This window comes from Lathamus discolor, chromosome 5, assembly GCF_037157495.1.
Source record: "Lathamus discolor isolate bLatDis1 chromosome 5, bLatDis1.hap1, whole genome shotgun sequence".
Taxonomy (NCBI): domain Eukaryota; kingdom Metazoa; phylum Chordata; class Aves; order Psittaciformes; family Psittacidae; genus Lathamus; species Lathamus discolor.
The window spans coordinates 119,377,664-119,401,252 of record NC_088888.1 but is presented as its reverse complement, the minus strand read 5'-3'; the positions used below and the strand labels follow the sequence as shown (position 1 = coordinate 119,401,252).

Genomic DNA, 23,589 nt, shown 5'->3' with positions numbered 1-23,589 from the left:
ATACAGAAAGGTGTACAATGTGAAGGCATATAGAGTATAAATACAGTGTAGTGTATACCATGTATTGCATAGTTTGAGAGTGCAAAAGAGCCTGTGTGGGAGCTGTTGCTTATATTGTGTTCAGGACTTAAAAAAAGTAAAAGGTAGCAAGACCCAGAAAAATCTGTGCTTACATTATCTTACTCCCCATGTTCCTCTTTGTCTGTGACAGTTCTGCTTCCTTATGTCCTGTCCCAAAGCTGTTCTAATTGAATGGCAAAGCTAATGGCTTTTGGATGTTGAAATAGTTCCACGTATGCCATCCACAAGAAGATTGCTCCAAAACTCAGAAGGGAAGAAATCTTCCATTGGGAAAGCTTCTTTGTTACACGGATTTATGTATTATTCATATATATTTGTTTTTCTTTGAATACAAATGTTTGGTCTGTTTGTAATATTTTGAAGACTATTTTGAACTGTTCCATTATCTGGTTTCAAATATGGCTTGTTATTTTCTTTTTTTTTCTAGTTCTTTTCAAGGCAACTGAGACAAATATTGCCATTCAGAAGAAAATAATTAAAAACATTATCTCTCCTTGAAAAGCATGTCTATACTTTGCATCTGTATCTATATGTCAGGTTTCTGTAGTCAGTAGAAAATTATGCAAGCTAACATGTAGCATTTGGTAATTTGAATTTTCTTGATGTACCAAATACTTGTTCGTTGTTGTAAGTGCTGAACCATGAATAATTTAGTGGCTTTCACTTCATAATAGGCAGTGTCTGCTAACTTTGAAGTTAAGTAGTCAACTCAAAAGTTTGCTGGAGCTGACTAATGATTCACCAGAGATTTTTGAGAGATATTTTGTCATCAATTTAAAGCTCAGGGAGGTTTGCTGTTGCAGCCATCTGGTAATTCTTGGTTCTCTAGAGGAAAGAGAAGCCTTTTGATAAAACACATCAAAGCATTCTGCTCTTTCAATGACTGATACCTATAAGTAACTTAGAAGATTCTCAAAATGATTTCACAATGCGTGACTCATGTGCCAAACTTTTGCATTCTAGCTTCAATACAACACTGGTGGTGAAATATATCTTAAATTATATTTAAATAATTATTTAAATAGTTGTGTTCATGGATAATTTACAGATTTAAGTGCTTTGTAAAAACCAAAGGTTTCTACTTTTACCAAATAGGCTGTCATGATTAAGAAAATTGATGCTAAAACTTGTTGTGCTTTGCATTAACTGTACAGGCGAGGGTACTCTCAAAGTCTCTACTTGTGCTATACCATAAACCTAAGATAACAGATGTACTCTCTTAGACTGTAGGTGATGTCCAACTGTAGTGTAAAAATATGTATCGTATTCTTTCTAGAACTAATTCTGTTAGCAACTGGAATTCTGGTGTGGGGTTTGCAGATGTTTGGCAGCGAAGAGCAAATATGGAGAGAGGGAGAGTTAGGACAGGAAGTGTGCACTGCAGCATCCACTTGGAACCAGAGCGGTCTAATGCTAGTTTGTGCACACACAGTTGAGATTTGTCTGGAATCAGGATGTTGTTTCTATACCATCAGACATTCCGGATGTGCAATTGCCATGACCGCACATGTTCAGTCTTCTCAGAGAGTGAGTTTATTGCATCACAAGTGCAGCACAAGCAGCCAAAACAGAGTGATGAAACTGGCTTTTTACCTTTCAAGTTGTTCAGATAAAAGGCATCTTGAGTGAGATGTGGTGCTGTGTTACGGTAAAGGAAAGCATTACCTTGTAATGCCCCACACTGCTGGGTGTGAAAAAGGGGAATATTACCTTTTTTCACTGAAATGAAAAAGGAGTGAGTTGGTGCACAGTGGCACTAAGGACAAGTGTTCGTGCCATTCACACTTCCTTATGTTTTAGAAGCTCATTGTAATGACTGAGGTACTGATGAAAGAAAGTAATTAAGCCTCCTGCGTCAAGTTCTCCTCAATTAATGTCTATGAAGGAATTTCAGAAATAGTTGGTGTGTCTTGGGCTGTACCTGACATCATCCATAGCAGCCTTCTGATATCTGAAGGAGGCCTGCAAGGATGCTGGAGAGGGACCCTTCAACAGGAACTGTAGCAATAGGACAAGGGGTGATGGGTTAAAGCTAAAATGGGGAAAGTTCAGGTTAGATACAAGGAAGAAGTTCTTTACTGTGAAGCGTGGTGAGGCACTGGAACAGGCTGCCCAAAGAAGTGGTAAATGCTCCATTCCTGGCAGTGTTCAAGGCCAGGTTGGACAGAGTCTTGGGTGACATGGTCTAGTGTGAGGTGTCCCTCTGCCCATGGCAGCAGGTCAGAACTGGATGATCTTAAGGTCCTCTCCAACCCAAACCATTCTAAGATTCTATTATACAGTTTTTATTAATAGGTTAGCCTTGTTATCATTTAACCAAGTATAGTATTTGCTAAGTGACAAATGAATATTAGGTAGTCACCACAAGTTCCTTAAACATACTGTTTTTACATTAAGTAGTTTGGAGAGACTTCTAATGAAGCTGAATTTTTAAGGAGTTAATAAATTTAAAATGCAAACTAGACCATTAGTATGGCGCTTAATTTTCAGAAAACAGAATGATGGGAGATGGTGTAGGTATGGTTAATTCTTCACATGTTAACATTTGCTAGAACTCAGATTTAAAAGTGGAATATAGCAAAAGAAAATTCCATGTGTTTGTTGTTATTGTTTCAGCTTTTCAGTGAGCAATCCAAGACATAGATCTGGTGCTCTTGTTTCTCATTAAGCCCACAAACAATGGTAAATTTGTAACTCCATACTTCATAATTTTTCACAGTTTTAAGTTGTGCCTGTTGTATCTCTGAATCAGATGCATGTGCTTACCTGATTGTTTTCCTCCTATCTGCTTGACATGTGCTTCCCAGCAGCTACAGTTGAACAGTTTTTTTTTTCTCCTTTTTTTTCTTTTCCAGTGTGGGAACTTTGCTGTTTTGGTGGATGTTCATATTTTGCCTCAAGGCTCCAGTAAAGACACCAGCTGGTTTTCAGATCATGAGAAAGAGGTACAACAAATATCAATCCTACTTCAAAAGCATGTGGCTGCAGGGAAAAAGTTGGATTGCCTTGAACTGTTCAGGATTTTTCAGTGTTATGAGAACATTGTTAGTTATACCTACCCATCAAGGGTTGCTGCGGGACCCCAAAGTCAGCCATATGTGCTTTTTGAGTCACTAATGACCACTTTCAATTTGCCTTTTAATTTTTAAACTCTGTGTGTGTGCGTACATGCGTGTGTGCATGCTGTTCTCATTCTTCTGCCTTGACTTTTAATTTTGAAAACATACTTCTCATGAATGTTTGTAAATTACCCTCAGGGATATGAAACAGATTGTGACAGGTATGGTTTTCACAGAGTTTGTTGGTATAATATCTTTCTATTAATTGTTTCTCATTCTGAGAAGTGTGAATGATGTTGCATTTAGACCGTGCAGAAAAACATAATGACAAACTATAGTAGAACCATTGCATCTTAGGAAAAGAAACTCCCCATCTTTATTCTGAGGCATATATCCTGACAGCAGCAGAAAAATGGGAAAATCAGTGCATCAGTGAGCAGCAAAATTAGGACTGTAACTTTCATCAGCCTCCCTGTGATTTCTACTACAAGCTTGTGACGAGTTACTGGCGGGAGTTTTCCCCTCTTTCAGCCTGGGTGGGAATTTGAGAAGTTCCCTGTTGAAAATGAGCGCAGGACATGTTTGAGATGCCTGTGGACTTTCCCGCAAGTCTCTGTTACGGCAATTTTCAGCAGATAGTTTTCCTAATCATGGCAGAATTAACTTGTCACTGCAGAGCGTCCCCAAACATCTCAAAGTAATACACTTCAATAGAATTAAAAGAAACAATAAATGAATATCCCGAGGGAGAGAAAGCTGAATATTTAAGTGTGTGGTTCATCCAATTTGTGCTTTATTAAGCTGAGAAGGAGGAAAATAGGGGAAATATTTTCAACTTCTTTTTTTTAACTAAATGAATACTCTTTACACCTTTCTATTTATAACCAGGTTTACTATCCTGGTTATCTGACTTCTAAGTGTTTTCCAAATGTATTTTGTAAGACTGCCAAAACAAAAGATACGAATTTCAGGAAATTAGCTCATGATTGACTTAATAAAGAGGCATGACAGGGCAGCATTCATTGCGTTTCTGTGACCGCAGATCTTGAGTGAAGTACAAAGGTTGCATATTTTCAACAACCCAGAAGTGTGATTCCAGTAGCTTTATAATTCTCTTCCTGAAAGTCCTATGCTGAATCTTTGTTAAAGTGGGAAGAAAAAGGTCTTAGAGGCAGATTGTGCCTACATGTTTTTTTAGGGGAGCTGTTACATACTCATCACAAGCAGTTTTCCACATTTTTGGTGTTTTTTTTTTCCAGTTTCTGGAAAATAGCAGTGGTAGCGCAGCTCTCTTGCTTGTCTGTGGGAAAAGCAGATGCCTCTTAGGTCTCTTGTAACACTAACATGATTTCTGCTGTTTCCCTGCTCACATGGGAGGCAAGTCAGAGGCTCTTTGTAGCAAACACTCCGGTCCCAGGCAGGAGCAGGGAGCAGCCAGTTCCTGCTTGGAACATGGGGCACATAGAGCAGTCTCAGAACTAAATGAGCACCCATAAGCAGGAGGCTGGTGTGAGGAAATAGAGAGTTCATGTCGTTTAACAGGGTGTTGTAACAACCATGGTTTGCACACTGGTGTCACGTGTGTTGTACATAGACCCATCTCAGGGTTGCTGGGAGATGCAAGTTGAGGCATTGGGAACTTTCCCCTCTCTCTGCCCTTCAAATTTTCCTTGCCTTGCTGTCTTTTTTCCCTGGAATAACAAAAGTCAGTGTTTTATCTTTGTACTTCAAGAACTGATTTCAGTTCATGTCACTGCTATGATCCCTCTCCATCTATGTAGAAGGTCTCACAAGTTCTTTTAGTGGTTGAAAATACATACAGACGATTATCTCAAAGCCTGCTCTTGTTTATATTTCTTAAATGTAGTTATTGAATTTAAATAATACTTTCATAAACATAACAAGTAAATTCTTTTACACATAAATTAAGGAAGGGCATGCTCATCCTTATTGTTGCAGAAGGAATTAAATGCACGCTGTGTTTCCACTGCTTTCTAGACGTTTTCATTCTAACCTGAATGTATATAATCCTGTGAAGGAATGTGTAATGAGATCACTTTAATGAGTTAAACAGAAGAATAAGTAAATATAGTGTTTTATAATTTTACTCCTCAAGCAGAAAGGAAAATGTATTTCTTACTGTAAGGACAGAAAATACTGTTTGTGGTTGACCAGTGTACGTGCATTGTTTTCATTCAGAGCAATATGTTAAAGATTTGTTGCTCTACATACTTTCTATTCATCAAAAGTAAATTTGAAGCCAAGATATTTTAGTTTAGATTCTACTAAAACAATTTTATCTCTTGTCCAAACACTGTAAAAAGGTAAAATGGTATTTTTGTGTGCCACAAATTATCATTTTTGTGAGCACATTATTGTGCACAGTGAAAAATGAGAATACTGAGGGAACAATCTCAAATATGTGTAGATGTATTAATTTGAAAACTTATTCTAGTATTCAAGAGATTAATTTTTTGTGTTTTCTCCAAGTTGGTTTTTTTTCTATGGTTATTCTGGCTGAAGGGTTTGTTCTTATGTGGTTTTCCTTATGCTTTGCTGAAGGAAGTATGGAAAGATATGAACAGTGATATTTATGAGCAGAAAAATCAAAAGGAACTAGAGAAATTAGGTTGCTGTGACCTAATCAGCTCCAAGCCTTTGCCCCAGAATTACCCTGAATTGAAACAAGGTATCTGCTGTGGTTTATAAGGATTCTTGCAGACAAATAGTGTGTTGACAGTTTCTGCAAGGATTTTTACTAATGCTTTGCTTAAATACCTGATCGTAAATTTTCTAAATTGCATTTCTCACATTTATGTAATACCTCAGTACTTAATTGCAGATGTTGTTTTTCCTTTTTATTGAATGGGATTGATTTTTGTATTGATTTCTGCTGTGTGTCTGTGGGCGTATGTATATATAGATCTAAATAGGCCGATGGTTACTCTTTCAGAACGTCTGCATGCTGCTAGAGGAAGTAGTTGCTTCAAGGGTCAAACAGTACTTGGAGGCACCTAAACGACGTGGTCAGTGGAAGTCAACGGAACATGCACCATCTGGTCCTCTGTTTCTTACTGGTAAAATAAATAACTTATTGTGAAGTAAAGTAACATACAGTATAGTTGGAAACTGCTGTTCTTTATCTTTTTCTGTGAGGAATTTGCCATCATGAAAGCCAAGAAGCCTGAAATAGCTGGTGTTTGGGTCTTACTTCAGATATGTTATTGAAAAAAACAAATGGGTTTCAATTTTCTGTGTTACTGAAAAATGAATTTAAGGCTCTAGTATAAGAGCCTATCATTGGAATTAAAAAGAATAAATGGTATAATCCTGTGTCCTCCAAAAAACGTGGAAATCTTGCTGGCTTATTAATTCTTCTTTTCACTTGAACATTTAGAAGTTCTTAATTAAGAAATAATATCTTTACTTCTCCCTCTTCTAACAATCTCTTCAGCCTTAATAAGATGCTAAGATGTGACAAATGGCATTTGTCATTTCACCGGTGTTGCTGCAGTCTTGGCAGTAGCATTGATGACCTTGGGAGTAGTCACTGTGCAAAGGAGAACAGTAGTAAGAGCATTTACCTAATTTTTTTGATGTAGTTTGTATGTGAAGGTGGTGAGACTAATAGGTGCAATTTCAGTACATGCATGTTTTAAACTAAAGATAATGATCAGTGTAGCTTCTGCTCTAATATTAGATCAGCTTTGGGGCTAAATGGCTTGCCAGGTTTTGTTTCATGTTACTTCACTAGCTGTTGTGGCCATCATGGTAAGTTTTACACTTGATAGGCTTATCTGTTGGTGTTCTATCACCCAAGCAATTGATTTTTAAATACTTCTTGGGAAATAATGGCTTTTTTTTTTTTTTCTTCTTTTATTACCAGCCTGGAGCATGTTATAAACTTATCACAGAAAAGAAGGGCTGCAGTAGTAAAGCCCTGTGTTGGCTACGGTTTCTCATGTTTCCTTAAATATATGGAAATAGATCTCTACTGAAATATGAATTCCACAATGAATGCAATTGCATACTTACAGTGTACAACACTGATGGAAATTTTTGAATTCAATGTATATTAAATTCTGAAAAATTCTTTGCCTCTTAAGGTTTTTGATTATTGAGAAGGTATATTCCTATAGAATTCTAGTTGATGGTTGCAGCTTTAAATACTATTATCGATACTAATTAATGTTTTTAATAAACACAGGTTAAATACTGTATGGTTGGCTGCTTATTGCAAAATTTGAGGCATAGACGGGAGCCAGATTGTTATGGCATGACAGGAGGGTTTTTTCCCACCCACAGGAGCACAATGCCGCATAAGCGAAAAGTGCTTCAGGACACTAAAGGCTTTCCAAGCCCTTTTTTTTCGTGCAAGTTGTAACTACATTTTATCCCTCTAAAACATTATTCATGTTTATAAAACACATGAAATTTCAGATCCCTGTACTTTTCTGGTTTTGAGCGAACAGTTTGAACTTTCTTACGGTGAAAGCGGAGGAATGTTACAGAAGGTAGAATCAGAATTTCTGAGATTTGATGAGGTTTTTCTGCATTTTCTATTTCTACCAGAATAAAAACAAAACCAATGATTTTGCTCGATAAAACTGACAGACATAATAATTCTTTTTATATATGCAGACAGATACAACACTAATTTGGGAGGGCCTCAGATTCTTTTTATAGTATGAAGTTTTCAGTAAAAACACTGGTAGTCTGTCCGAGGGTTGTGAACTGATCTTCTGCTTGGCTCTTCCCCCTTATTTCCTGAAAATGAAAAACTTGAGGATATGAGAGATCAACATTAAGCACTCGAGGAGATCAACAGTAATATCTGTGACAGTTTTGGATTAAAGAATATTTACTTTGGATGAGGCAGAATTCCTGTTCCATCAGTTATCTGCAGTTAATCCCACCATCATTAATTAACACTAAAGAAATAAAGGAGGAAAACTGTGATAACGAACATTCATGTCGAACTTAACTTCCAAATCCAACTCTTTCCTCTTCTCTCAGCCTGTTTTGCTCAGGGCTGTAATTTATAAGAAAGGAGTGCTTTGTTCATGTCCAAGAATCAAGTTTATTCAAGTTACATTCAAGTCTGTTCTTACCTGAGAAGGAAATAACAGAATAGGTGGGTGTTCACTGGAGCAGCTGGGACCTACCTCTAAGGGACTGACCCTTTTAGGTGAGCCACAAGCCTAACAGTCTCTAGCAGTTATCATCATTCAAATGAATGGTTTTGGAGCCGTTCAAACGTGGCTCCAAAACCTCATGTGTTTTGCCTTCCTCTCTAGAATCATGGGGTCTGTTTGTGGAGTACAGTGAGATGCTTTTGTGTTTTCTCACAAACAGATGAAGTGCAAGATAGCTGGCCAGCATTTGGCTGACACTGTTTTGTAGTATACAAAGAAATGCCAAAGCTTGATATGTGGCTAACTCTGTGCACATATTGTAGGTGCTGCTGGTGAAATGTGTAAGCTTGCAGCTATTGTTGCATTTGGAGGTTATTAAAAGTTTTTGAGCTCTTCAAACTGACTGTGGTTTCTTTTGCTCAGAATTATGCAAGTCTGTATCTAGAGTTTCACTGCTGTAAACCCCCCACTATTGTAAGGAAGAGTGTATCTATAGAAGGAACATTAAGATGCTTATTAGCTGGTTATTTACTACTTAAAGTATCCCAGGTCAGCATTCCACCCCTATTTGAACTTGCATCAGGTCAGTTATAATTAGTTTGCTCTCCACATTGCAGGATGTATTCAAAATTTATTAGAATCAGAATTATTAGACCAGTATTAGTAAGATTTTAGATTCCCCCCAATATCAAAACATGATGTATTAGGATTTTCTTCAGAAATAGAAGCCAAGCTACTTTACTTTGAGTAGATCTCATCCTGCTGTCTAGATCTGCTGAGCAGACTGTTGTCAAGCTGGCTATCTACCATACCTATTTTGAAGAGAAAATTTTCACCTATCAGTTTCTTTTTAGTATTAACATTATGTTTAATATCAATATTATTTAATAGCACCTTTCAGTTTTGTGGCACATAATATAAATAACCTTGCAAGTTACGTGTTAATTTACATTTCTTTTTCATTTAAGTTACACCCACAAAGCAGTGTGTGGTGGGTCGCATACCATCTCATTAGGAAATCTGTGGGTGTTACACACAGGAGAAGAAAGAAAGAAAGGATGGAAAAATGAGAGAAAGTAGCCAAGACAAGCAAGTTCTTCCTATTCTTCCTTCTGTCTGAACAATTTCCCCACCCCTCCCAAATGGCCAGTATGAACAATTTGCCAAAGTAAGCTTTAATTTAGTCTTTGGACATAGGCTTTGGTATAAACTCTCTGTTTCCTGTGTTTAATTAATGTCCAAACGTGTTTGATTTTGATTTGTTTTATTTTTTTAAGAGAAAAGTAAAGTGGGGTAGATTTTTAAAGATTTCATTTTGCCTGCATCCAACTTGCAAGGCCAAAATCATGCAAGAAAGGCATCGATCAGGTATGGTTCGCTTGCATTATTTGAAGTTCAATGTAAGCCATCCAAAACCAGCCCCCACATATTAGTGAATTTCTTGCATTTAAAAACCCACCCCTTCACTCTACAAATACATAATCTTTAAATATTTTTAACATATACATGCCACACATTTTCACTTGGCAGCACTTATGCTACTCAGTAACAGATACTGGTTTTAAGTGATGATGTTAAGCATGTTAGCGTGTCATAATGATCACCTACTGTAGACTTTAGCTAAAAACAGAGCCTGTTTCATGTTCTGCAGAAGGTTGTTGGTTTTGATAAAGAGCAATGAGAATTAAGTAACAAGAGGCTTGAGGACTGAGTGGAGGTACTAAATACAGGAGAATGACAAAGGGAGGACCATGGAAAATTAACATGGACACAGAGAGAATATATGGCTGGGAGAAATGTCCACATTAGAAATTGAAGGAAGGAAAGAAGGACAGAGGTATCTTGTAAACTCTCTTTTTCCCCCTCTTGAGGGGAGTTCATCCTACGAGTAATTTTCAGATCTTTTCTTATGCCTTCCCTAGCATCCATGTTGTTTTTCTTGGCTTGAAGGTAGAACATTTTTGCTCTGATTTCAGATATTTTTTATTGTACAGTCTCTTCTACAGTAAAAACAGTAGAGAGCATGCTGTCACATGGCACAGTGAGCTCCCAGCTTGATGTTATCTGCTGTCTCTGGGATTGTGTATATTGTTTTTATACTTTTAACCGAGTTTTCTAAGGAAATGGGGCTTACTGTGATCATGTTTTCCCTCTGTGTGTGTGTGTTTGTCCATCTTTTTCCCCAGCTGCTTTTTGCTAAAATGATTGAACTTTATTAACAGGTAGAACTCTGAAGTCATTACATTTTCAGACATTAACTTCTGATAAGCTTCCTAAAATGAGAAACTGGAAGAAGTGTAAGTACTGTTATGAACAGTTCAGCCTTAAAAAGATCTGGAGTTAAAGTTCATGTCTTATATAGTATAAAAAATGCGTAACATGTAATTTCATAAGAAAATAATTTCGCTTGCTTATGAAACTGTGCTTGGCTCCTGTAAGCACACAGAAACCATACCATAAATCATGATGGTAAATATTCCAAACTGTTTTGGCCTTGCATTCTAATTTGAACATTATGATGTTTTTAAGGAGAACACCCTTTTCAGACTGCCCTAGTTTGCTTTAGGGAGTGTTCACTATTACTGTAGAATGGGAATTGTGTAAGATGTTCGTGGGGTATATTCCATGTTACAGTCCTGTAGCAGCAAAACTGATTTATTCCTACCCTCTCAGCTGTTAACTCTTTCTCCTCTGCTGTGAAACAAAGTTTTGTTTGGGTTTAACTAGAATAATTTCACTTATCTTGCTTAAAGAGCAAACTGGAGGGAGAGGTAAGCTATGGCACATTAGCTACCAGAGGGGACTGAGGAGGACAGAAGTCTTTTAAATGAACTTTGATGTTTGTAGTTGCACACTGTAATTTCTGTCTCTCAAAAGAATTATGATGCACCTTCTTTACAATGGGCTGACTTGGATTTGTGGCCAAGTCCTGCAGATCTTTGTGAACTTTCAACTTACATTCATCTGTCAGTGGCAAACAGAGTCTCGCAGCTCCCTGAACTATGCAGTAACTTATGCAACAACTTGCGAAAAACATTCTTATTAGTATCTTGTACTTAATATTTTCTGAATTTGCCTTAGATTACTTTTCCCTCCTCATTTTTTTTAAAGCCAGCTAGTGGGGAATAAAGGCATCTCTTTTTTCACCAAAGCATTTTTCTTCCAGAAATTCCAGGTTTTGTATCTGAATTTCTGTTCGGTTGGTTGTCCTTTTCTCAGGGTAGAGGATATTTGACAAAAGCAAAATCCCACCGTCCTGGGTTCAGCAGTAGCAGTTGTTTTTCTCCTTCATCCCTCCAGGAGCAGGGAGGGTAGGGGGGAGGGGTGGGGGGTGGGGTGGGGAGGCAAGGAAAGAAAGAGGGAGGAAAAAAAAAGGGGGGGAGTGAGTGAACGAGCTTTGTGGTTGGGTTTAAACCGTGACACACACATAATTCTGCACTGTTTGGGAAAGTTTTTTTGTAGGTTTTTTTTTTTTTTCGTACCTTAGCTTATAATGCTGTAGTATTGGAAAAAGTTCCCAAGAAGGGCAGTAAAGATGATGCAACATGAGGAAATGCAATACAGGAAACTTATGAAATACAGGGAAACAGTTAAGTGTTCTAGGACTCTTAGCCTGGAAAATACATGAATTAAGGGGAATGCAACAGAGATCTAGGGAGCAAGAGGGCATCAGATGAATGTACTGGAAGCACTCTGGAACTCTTTGCCAAAGTATAATGGGTATGCTAAAAACTTATGCCGAGTCCATAAGAAACATGGGAGAGTAATCCAAAGACTGTACAGGATTCACAAATCTCTTTTGGTTCAAAAAAGGCCTGAGTTGAGAGTGCTTGAAGTCTGGGAGAATACTGGGGAAATAAACACATGTGCTTTGTGCTTGTATTTGGTCTCTCCTTGTAGCCATTTATAGTGGCTTCACTTTTTTCCTAGCTGTAGCTCCCGTGTGAAGTTATTTATAGTCTTGGATAGGAAATGAAATAGTGTATTTATATTAAAGATGCACTTAATAAAGTGGTTTTCTAGTTAGTATTGTTTTGAAAAGAAGTATCATTTATTTAAAACAATATGAGAGTTGTTTAATGTGGTGTATTTTTGTGAGAAGAAAGAATTTGGTGCTGGGTTTGAAAGGCCTTGACCTCTAACCCTTAATTATCACCTGCCTTCATTCATTCTGGCTCTTTCTCTTGCTTCCATCTTGTTTCCATCATTTATCTCTTGTTTCCATATTTTACTTGATAAATAGAAGAAAAACCCACTATGAAAATTGCTCTTTAAGTGTGTCTAGTTACAAAAAGGTGTTTTTTTTACACATGCACACATGCACAGAGGTTGATAGCTACTGTCTTACACACCTATATAAGTTATAAAGGTCCTTCTATAGCATCCAAGTGCTTCTGCATAGTAAGTTTTCTGTTAGGCAAATTTAAAGTTTATCTTTGGTGTTTTCATTATATAGTTAGGCAAAAAAGTCAGTATCCATTAATTGTGTGTATTTAGACTGGAATTATGCCTCATCTTTCAGTTTATCAAAGTTGGCTAGAAGTTAAAGACACAAGTAATCTCCAGCTGGTGAAAATGAGGTTTGGGATATTAGTTTGATGTAAGTTAGCAAGATGAACCCCACCTTTCATTTCTGATTTGATACTCACTTGAGAATATCAAAGTGACTCTCATCTAGGCCAGCGAAACACAGCTGCCTTTTTGAAAGAGCCAAAGAGCCCTGAGCATCTGTTTGTCCCAACTGGAAATTCAGCATTTTTGGAATCCACATGGAGTGATTTTGAAAATCTGTCCCTAAACACTTACCATTTCATATTTGACTGTCTGATTCTTCCTTGTAACATGTTCCTCTTGAAGGTACTCTTTATTGTGTGCTCTGTAGAGCTTTGTAAAGCTTCTGTAGTCACTTAGAAGCAGGAATGTGGAGGATAGAGTATCAGTGTACAGCTTCTATGGACAAGTAGCACTAGGCACAGCTGGAGTAGGTAGCAGATAGATTTGGGGGGGGGGGTGTATGCTGACTGTTTCAGTTGAGATCTTCTGAAGAGTAAGCTTGACTTCCAATTATCTTCTCCCATCCTTTGTGAACATGGCAAATAGGATTTCTACTAGAAGCATTTTATAGATTCTGTGGTCTTTTTAATGCTCAGATTCCTTGTGTTGGAACGTCTAAAATACCAGAGAAGAAATTATTCAGTCAGTATGATCAAGCTGACTTGCCTTAGCAGTCTGACCTTTACAAATATGCGTGTGGGATAACTCAAAGGCTGTGCTGCCTGGAATGTGCTACAGATAGTAGATGGGTTTGGCTTGGAAGGGACCTTAAAGATCATCTAGTTCCAACCCCTCTGCCATGGGCAGGGACACTTCCACTAGACGGGGATAGTGAGGGCAGCTGTCGTGGTTTAAGCCCAGCCCGTGACTCAGAACCATGCAGCCGCTCTCTCACTCCCCCCGCCCCCCTTACTCCCCCCCGCTCCTGGAGGGATGGGGAGGAGAATCAAAAGAATGTAACACCCATGGGTTGCGGTAAGAACAGTCCAGTAACTAAGGTATAACACAAACCACTACTGCTGCCATCAATAAAAATGGTGATAAGGGAAGTAACAAGGGAAGAGAATACAACCGCTCACCACCTGCCGCCTGATACCCACCCCGACCTGAGCAGTGATCTCGCCCTTCTGGTAACTGCCCCCTGTTTATGTAGTGGGCATGACGTGCTGTGGTATGGAATACCTCTTTGGCTAGTTTGGGTCAGGTGTCCTGTTTCTGCTTCCTCCTGGCTTCCCCTCCTCCCTGGCAGAGCATGAAACTCAGAAAGTCCTTGGTCAGGCTAAACATTACTGAGCAGCAGCTACAAACATCGGTGTTGACAGCACTGTTCCCAGGCCAAAAGTCAAAAAACACAGCACTGCACCAGCTACTAAGGAGGAGAAAAAAATGACTGCTACTGCTGAACCCAGAACAGCAGCTTAACATAGTTCATGCATTCTGCTGAAGTAAGGTGTTTGCAAATAATGTCTGAATCTTGGTCGTATCTTTTGGGTTTAGTTATATCTTTTATAAGGTATGGTATACCCTTAAGATTCAATTTTTTCAGCATGGGTACCTATGATTGCGAATATTACTTGCTGACATGCATAGTGGGTTGTGTTGTTCAGATGCATACCAGTTTGTGCATTACAAAACACACACACACTGCACTCCTGTAGTGCTTGTTGTCCATGTGCAGAACATGCTGTGTTTGTGTGCAGCTGTGGTGGCTCTGTGTTTGAGACTTCTAAAGGAGGATCTCTGAAAATCTCATCCTGTGACAGAAATTCTGTGTTTCTAGACTTGAGTAGTCTGGCTGGGCAGTGATAGCGATAGGAGTCATGAGGGTGGTGAGGCACTGGAACAGGTTGCCCAAAGAAGTGGTAAATGCTCCATGCTTGGCAGTGTTCAGGCCAGGCTGGAAAGAGCCTTGGGGAACATGATCTAGTGTGAGGTGTCCCTGCCCATAGCTGAGGGGCTGGAACTGGATGATCTTAAGTTCCTTTCCAACCCAAACCATTCTATGATTCTATGATATGTTTTAGCAGGCATGTAAGCGTTTTGCATCAGGACCATCGTCAGCATCATAGTGTTTGAGGCATTTTTGTATAACTGCATGGGAAGGGAAAAATAGCTTGATTTAATAAAAAAAAAAAAAAATCCCAGAAAATCCAAAGCCCTATTAAATACAGATCGTGAACATGGATGGTAAGGGAAATATGATTTCCCTGGGGGAAAAGAAAGACTATATTTAAAATTAACCAGGTTTGATAGCTCCTTTTGCCTGTTTAAGTAGCTCAACTGTATATTAAAGAAAATGGAAAAAATAGGGATTTGAATTGTATTTTGAGCTAAAATGTCAGATTCCTGTAAAAGAAAAGAAAGTACTCTTTATTAAATGTTTCTAAAGAGAGCAATATTGTTTTGGTTACAACCTAAGCAAGAAAGGATAGGGATTTGAAAGAAAACCTAAAAGAAATATGATTTCCCTAGAAATGCTTAGAGGAATTTACTTAATTGCAACCAGAAGTGTGACCTGGAAGTGTAACGTTTTGACCTTTTAGCTGTCTGGTTTCCTAAATGTGTTGTTTTGCTCTCTTTAAACTGTGAGAAAATCTGCTTTGCACATCTTTAACCCTTGCATTCCCTGAAAGCCTCAGTGTTAAAGTCCCCAGCAGTCCAAGAAAAACAAAAATTGTCATTACGACTTGAGGAAGAACAAAATCATAATAGATATGTGTTGAACATTGAAGTTCTTTCTGTTTTTTTTTTTAACTGGAAGTAATTGTGGGTGTAATTTCACAGTTAAATATGAATAGGAATGTCTTTTAAACTTTCCATGTTACCATATTACACAATAATACTTGCCTTTGTTCTTTTGTTCTGGAGTTTCATTATCATATGACAAAGGTAGAGAGAAAATTCACTTTTTAAATTGCAAACATTTTTGTGGGTTTATTTATATTTGGAAAATTTGTATAAGGCTTTACAGAAATCTGTCCAGAGAGAGATGGAGGCCAATTCCTGAAGAAAAGTTGTTCATACTTTCCCTGTGTAAGTAGTTCAGGGAGGGCAGTTTTCTTTCTTGTTTTTGCATGCATGTGGGTCATAGGATATGGGCAGTGCCTGTGTGCTCTTTTCAGTTGTCTTCCCTTGACAGAAGACAGGCTCATAGGTTTTGGCCTTTTGTATAAAAGACCTCAAATTTGTTATTTAATATTGAGAAAGAGGATGTTCTGTACTTTTTTGGACTTAGCATCTGTAACAGTGATGCCAGAAACTGCAAGATACTGAGCTGCATAATGCTGGTGGTCTGTTACAGTACTGCACTCTTGAGTATGCTAAAATGAGCAGTTACAAATGATTTGTAGCAGCCCATATCAAGGAGGTTGTTACTAGATGATCTTTAAGGTCCCTTCAAACCCAAACCATCCTGTGAGGTATGATTTTGCGGTCAGTCTCTAGCCCTTTGCACCACATCTGGCACCTGCTTCATTGTTAGAACTGATCTTCTGATCACAATCATGGGTTGTTCTTTGTCTTTTTGGTGTCCTCTTTGCATCAGAGCTTGTGAGAGCAGGAGACTGAGACTTATTTGGCAATAGAGCCTTTCAGCAACTGACTTAATTACAGGCTATTTGCCAGCATTTAAAAAGAGAAAATACAGAAGACTCCATTGTGGTGACTTTCCACCTATTTGTTATGCTCCAGAATTTCCTTATATTCTGAGCTGTTATAAACCTAACAAGAGTCTGTTGTGTGAAAAGACAAAAATCTGTGAACCTCTGGCACAGCTTGCTTTGTTCAGTGAGAAACACATACTGGTTCAAGTCCACACGTGTCTCTTAGAACTCACTTTCTTTTGAAGTGTCCTCTAGATGATAGGGTAGAAGAAAAGAAGACTCATGACCATGAACATCCACCTCTTGGCTCCACCAGGCTATGCTAGCAGGAGACAACATCTGTTGGTGCCAGATGTCAAGATCGGCTTGGAATCATAAAATCATGGAATAGTTGCAGTTGAAAGGGACCCTAAAGATTGTCTAGTTCAAGCCTCCTTGCCGTGGACAGGAACATCTAACCTTTTCATGTTCATGCCAGCTGAAGTTCTGCTGAAGATACCCTCTTCTATGAGCTTTTTTACCCCTCTCATTGTCTCACATCATGTCTCCAGTGACAGACTGCTGGACTGTTTTCACCAAACCAAGAGGACTTGTAGCCATGTGATGCAATATAATCCTGACTTTTTTAAGCTACGCTTGCCTAGAGACATTGTTCTCGGTGGAAGATGAAAGTCTTGTCAGCTGTAGGAGCTATAGGGTTAAAACCATTTCCTCTCAGGGAAGAAGTTTTGCAGAAGTTATTTCCTATTGCCAAGGAAAAAAAAGTAGAGCCTGGAGACCTGTGAAGGATTTGACTTTATTTTAAAATCTTTCAACATCATAGTATTGGCACCCACAATTATGTTGTTCTAATGAACAGTGAGAGGAACCAGTCATGTCTGTTCCATTCTAAAAGCTCATTTCCACATTTTGATTGGGTATTTGTGCTGAAAGAGACTTCTTCATATTGTAAAATTCAAAATCCTCCTTTTAAAGTATTTCTTGGCATCAAAAAAATGTATGAAGCTCATGGATATCCTCAAGGAATAAAAAACCCAGAGAGAGGCTGAAAGGACGTATTTTTTTGAAAGAGGTATGTGCTTTGAAAGTGACTGTGCGTTCCCTGATACCCTGGAAATCAAACTTTTCACCATCACAGTGTCTGTATTTCATTTCAGCTAGAATCTACCTTACTTTTGTCACTGCAACAAATTCAGTGATGTAAGTGAAATTGCTCCATTTGGATACAGCTGTGTCTGGCCAGTTTGGAGGAGATGCAAATGTGGCAGCAGGCAGTTTTTAACCAGGCTGCTCCTTTATGGTGATGCAGGCACTTCGAAGCGACTTCAGATTCTTCTCTGCTGCTCATTTGTCAGCATTTACCACAGGGTTTGTTTCCCAGTTCTCTCTGCTTTTTGGCTGGTAGCAACAGATGCCTTTCTCAGCCTTTCTCAGTTGTTGTGCTCATTCCAGTGGTTAAAGAAGTCCAGGCACGCGACTTCGTCTGGAACACAGTTTATGTGTTCAAACCAGTGAGGGGGTATAAATAGCTTTCAGTTCATTTGTTAAAGCACATCATGTGCAATTAATAATATGGTCACTGAGTCTGAGATGTGCAAAAGGGTGAAATCAAATCTTGTCTCCTGTTAGAAAGCAGTTGTCTGTGATAATGGTACACTAATGACCATCAAATATATTGCTCTAGCTCTAGCATTAGCAGGTGTTGTTAGCTATTACTGCTTATACATTATGATTGAGTATTGAGACTGTAACTTAAAAGCTGCTTTTCAGGCCTGGATCAGCTTGTCTCTCCATCAGTGAAGGGAGTCAGTATCAGTGAAGGGAAGATGGTCTTTCTCTTTTAGAGCTGGTGTGTTCTCAGGACCATCAGGTGCATTTATCATAGAATGGTTTGGGTTGGAAAAGATCTTAAAGATCATGTAGTTCAAACCTCCCACCCCTGCTGTGGGCAAGGACACCTCACACTAAACCATGTCACCCAAGGCTTTCCAACCTGTCCTTGAACACTGCCAGGGATGGGGCATTCACAGCTTCCTTGGGCAATCTGTTCCAGTGCCTCACCACCCTCACAGTAAAGAATGTCTTCCTTATATCCAACCTAAATCTCCCCTGTTTAAGTTTGAACACATCGCCCTTTGTCCTATTGCTACAGTCCCTGATGAACAGTCCTTCTCCAGCATCCTTGTAGGCCCCCTTTAGATACTGGAAGCTGCTATGAGGTCTCCACGCAGCCTTCTCTTCTCCAGGCTGAACAGCCCCAAGTTTCTCAGCCTGTCTTCATATCATCTTGCAGCCAGATGGTCTTATACATGCTTTATTTCTCTGTTCTTTCCTTCAGAATACCCATGACAAACAGGCTAAGAAGAGCCTTATACTGGATCCAGTTTGGTCAGTATAGGTCTGATTTCAGAGTGAATTCTGCACCTCTCCTGCTAGAGGAGAGCCCTACAACCCTGCTCTTGGATTTTTCATAGAATGGCTCAGTCCAGTTTCACTGTTAACAGCTTGTATTGTAAAGGGTTTAGACTGTGCAACAGCCAGCTATCAGGGTTCTGATAACAGAGAGAATTCTGCTAGGTGTATCTCATCCTTGTCTTGATCAGATTCATTAAAAGGGTAATGTCTTTTTTCCAGTCAGAGCCCCTGCTCCCTGAGAGGAACTAACTCTTGTCCCCAGGTCCTTGATGGGACAGATCTCTCACCTATTTGTGTTGGCAACTGTCCTGTGTTCAGAACATTTAGCAGGTAGAAAAATAGCACTAGTACTAATAAAATTATAAAAGAAGGTGGTGAAAAATGTCAGTATTCTGGTTTTGTCTATACTTGGTTTAAGCTGACTGAAAGGCACCTGGAAAAAGACAGAGGCAAATTACATCACTGAATTTATTTGCAGGTATAAGCGTTTGCAAGATCAGACCCTGCAGCAATGCTCACTCAATACTAGACCCTTTTGTTGTTCAGTCCATACTTGTTGTATGTAAGTTTAGTAGCCTGACTGTTTATCTTAAACTTTTGTTGTTGTTTTTTACAGGCTTTATGTTTTCCTGTGTACTTGCTTGTGATTAGCACTTGAAATAATGAAAATGTTAAAAAATAATTTAACAGTTCTTTGAACTGAAGGCAGAAGGGATGAAAAGAATGGAAAAAATGGATGTCATCCTGAGCTGGTGAAGTTGTTCCAAATCCCGCTGTTTGGGGTATAACAATTTGTACTGGATGAAGATTCTCGTTGTCATTAACCGCAAAGTTTACTTTCGGGGGGAGGGAGGGATATTCTGAGTTGACGCAGAAATTCTGTACCCATTCTGAACACTGAAAAAGCTCAGGGAGCACTGACAGCTTTTTGTATCCGCTGTCCCTGCTGGTGTGTCCTAGACTTGGACCTAAACTGTCATGTCAGCATTTGGTTTGAATCTCCCCTAAGTTAGCAATGGCAGCCTACTCTGGAGTACATGAACATTTGTTTTGGGAAAGGAAAGCTGCACCATTAGCAGGAGGTTTGGAATAAAATGTTCCTTTTGGGTTTTGTTTACAAACGATCAGGAATTTGGATTCAGTGGTGAATAATTCTAAGTGGAGAAATATGACTGGTAAAAAGCAGTGTAATAATATGTCTGTAGAGCACTTTGAAGATGAAAAGCTCTATATACTGTAAACATTATTACTAGTACAGCTTAATCTGTGTGGAATAATTAATCTAGCATAAGTAAAATGTAGATTTCTTTTTTAATGTACAATATAGTGTTTCAGAAGTTTAATGCACCTATGTATTTAGTTTCACATTGTAACATAAGGAATTCATCCTCCTATATTTTTTTTTAATATCTGTATGTTGCAATGATTTACTTTGTTGTTAGTTTCCAAGCATACAGACAGTCCTAATCCAGAACAACCTGTCCTAAATGTGAAATGTCTGGGCTGGGAGGGAAAAAAATAGGTGTTTTTTGAAAGATGATCTAAAAATACTGAGTGATGAGAAATAGGTGCCTGTCAGATATGGAAATGTTTGTGGGACAGTTGGCCTTCTTAAGCTCATACTGTGGCTTTGGAGAAACCTGAATTTAGTTGCAGAGCCATGCAGGTGCCAGATTGTGCTGGGAAGGGAACACCTGCCAGGCTGCTCCAGATAACTCAGCACCTCAGAGGCATTTTCCCAGGCTCCCAGATGAATGGTCCCTAATAGCCGTGGGAGAGGGCTTCCCATTGCTCCACACTACCACAGCCTCTTCTTGGCAGCCTTCTGGAAGCACAAGTCAGCTTGGCTTGTGACAGCTTTGGAAAACAAGTGTTGCTGGATAGTCTTACAGTAAAGAGTCGGTGTCTGATACTTCCTTTCGGTGTTGTGGGACGGTGAAATATAACAGGCAGGGCAAATTACCATTCCTTTAAAAGGCATCACTCATTGAAACTGAAATCTGGCTTTTCTAGAACCACTTTTAGTCAGTCACATGCTTGGTTTCAAGCTTTATTTTGTTGGGTTTGGAGGTTTGTTGTTGTCTTGGTGTTCTGTTTTATTTTGTTTGTTTTTTGGAACCTGGATCTGGTGATCTAGGTGCACAGTTCTGAAGTAAGCAAAACGGAACTCCAGATCAGTAACACCAGTTTTATTTCTGTTTCTGTATTGGCAATCTACATTTAATGATGAAGAGAAGCCATCTGGGTTTGCTGAGCCTACTATCTGTGAACTTTCTTACTACATTACTGACTGCAAAACACTGTATGTAGCTTAAAGTTAAAACTTCTATGTTGTGCTTAAAAGGAGTTAGTGATGGATCATTTGGTGCATATCAGCTGGTCTGTTCTTCCAGGTATCATGAACAGCAGCTTTTGCTCCTTGCTGAGTATACAATGGCTATCTTCCCTGGAGCATAATCCACAGGTTGCCCAAAGCCAGCATTAGTATATGCTGGTATATAAACAGCGTTGATGGTGGACAAGTCTGGAACTGAGAACAGACTTAGACTCATGCTGAGTAACTGTGTAGAAAGTTCAAAAAGCTGCAAGTTGCATGAGGTTGCCAGAGAAGAAGGTTTTCTTGTGGGGGTTTATTTTTTAGTTTCTTATTTCATGAAGCAGAATGGTTAATCAGAGCATATATTTCTCTTGAAGGAAGCAGAAAGAGGACACCACAGTTTTTATAGTTCTGCAGTAACTCTGGCAACTTTAAAACTAGGGAAGTTCTGCAAGCTCCAGCTGACTATGGATTAGATCAGATGTCACATACAAGAGGCTTTCATAGCATTTGGTGAGCATAGCTGTGTGATACTTTCAAGATACTGGTATCTTGAATGCGTCTTAAAACTTTCTCACAGCAGTAAGTAACAGCAAATCATCTGTTCAGGCTTTTCCAGCAAAGTCAGGTAATAAATAGCCATGGAAACTAAAATTATTTTCTAGTGTAGTCCCTCTGGGCCAAGCTTATTGGCTCAGGTGCAGCTCCCTGGGAAGGCTTTATAAGACTTCAGACTTGAGCTGACACTGCAAAACCAGTGTAGAGGTGTCTCAATCTCTTACATAAGTAGGAATTTGGTTAGATTTGAGGTAGATGTTCTTTTCCAGAGAACAGTAGCCAGCTGAGTCAAGGGCTTTAAGAGGAATCTGAAACTTTGTTCAGGCTGTTAGTCAATCAGATATGATTAAACACTCAGCCTCTCAGAGAATACCAAGGTAGCAAGAAAAATAAATAGATATACCTGTCACTGATTCACACAAGAATTTCGGGAATGAATTATGATGCTTTTTCCTTGAAAAGCAAATGATTCACTTTTTCATTTTAAGTTCCTCGCAAGAAAAGCACATTTAGAATATTCTAGACAAATGGAGGTGGAAAGACTTCTAACATTTACTCTTTATATATAATGTTTGAAGATTTGTTTGCAAAGTTGTACTTTTAGCAATGTTACTTTTTCAGGATTGCTGAGGGTAACAGTGGAAGATGCTATTATCACACTAATAACTTATTTATGTATTCTTTGATTTGGCTCACCCTACTCACAATGTTAAAGAATCGTGGATGCCAAACAGGAAATAGCTAAAAGTCATTTTCTTTAATTGTGCTCGTAAATATACAGTTAATAAAGCTTGTGGATTACATCCAATTTTTTCTCTAGTGCTCATCATTTTTAAAGGACGGTTCAACTTGTCACATCTTGACTTGATCTCGAAAGGGAAGTCAAAGTTTAGATGTCTTCCTGAGGGGAAAGAAAAAAGATGGCTGATAAATTTCATACGGATTCTTGTGATCAATAACTGTAGTTCTTAATGAGGGGTGATGCTGAACAGCACTTGATGGTGAGCTCCAGGAGGTCTTGTAGGAGTGTTGTAGCCTGTGCAGGAGAGGACATGAATTTTGGGGCTTATACTTAGAAATAAGGCATGCCTTGGCACTAGCTAAGTAGAAATTGAGACTGGGACAAACAGGCTTTCCTTCTTTTTAAATGGTTAGATCAGAAGAACAGCAGTAGCACTTAATTTTAACTTTTCTATGGTAATTACACATAGGGTATCTGATTGTCTTGGAAGCAGAAATAATTTAAGTCTTGCAAAACCCATCAGAGTTAGGGGAAATAGCACTAACACTCTTCTGCATTTTCATTTTAATGAGGCATCCAGGATTGTGGAGGAGGAGTCACAGATGCTAACTTCTTTGAGTTTCAGTGGGAGTTAGGTTGCTAAATACCTTTATGAATTAAGTCCTAACTGATTTACTTAGGGTCATTTGGAAATTTAAGTAGAACAAAAGTAAAAGTTGATTTCCTTTAGCCGTAGCCTAATAGTCTCTTTGCTGTAATATAACCCTTTCTGTCCTTTTCTTATGTTACACATACCGTTCTCAGGAACAGAAACTGAAGAAGCCTCTATGTTTCAGGTCTCTGCTGATTGAGCCAGGCTAGCTCTGTCTGCTTGTAGATACTGAGGATTTTAAATGTATGCATTTCCCAATTCAGTGGAATTGTAGATAATTAAGATATTTCATATTTTGAGGGGACTTTTGTCTATCAAGTTTAAATATGTCACCATTCTCTAGAAGGCAGTTAGTAAATGGTTATCTATAGTGTTCATGCAGAACATGTATGAAAACCTCATAGTAAATAGGACTCTATTGGACTAGTGACCATGACTTTAGTCTATTAAGGAGATGGCTGCACTGATCAATTA

The 23,589-nt window shown here is 38.7% G+C and overlaps 1 protein-coding gene across 4 annotated transcripts in view; it reads left to right on the top strand.

Annotated features, from left to right (window-relative positions):
- The window catches only part of SLX4IP (SLX4 interacting protein), an 82,716-nt gene that overhangs the window by 40,203 nt on the left and 18,924 nt on the right, over positions 1-23,589 (top strand). For 2 of the 4 annotated variants that reach the window (XM_065682324.1, XM_065682325.1), the window contains exons 4-6: positions 2,937-3,026; positions 6,094-6,217; positions 10,498-10,572. In XM_065682324.1, coding sequence (XP_065538396.1) covers positions 2,937-3,026; positions 6,094-6,217; positions 10,498-10,572 — 289 coding nt within the window. The remainder of the gene's footprint in view (positions 1-2,936; positions 3,027-6,093; positions 6,218-10,497; positions 10,573-23,589) is intronic. The other 2 variants (XM_065682328.1, XM_065682326.1) reach the window with 2 other exon arrangements.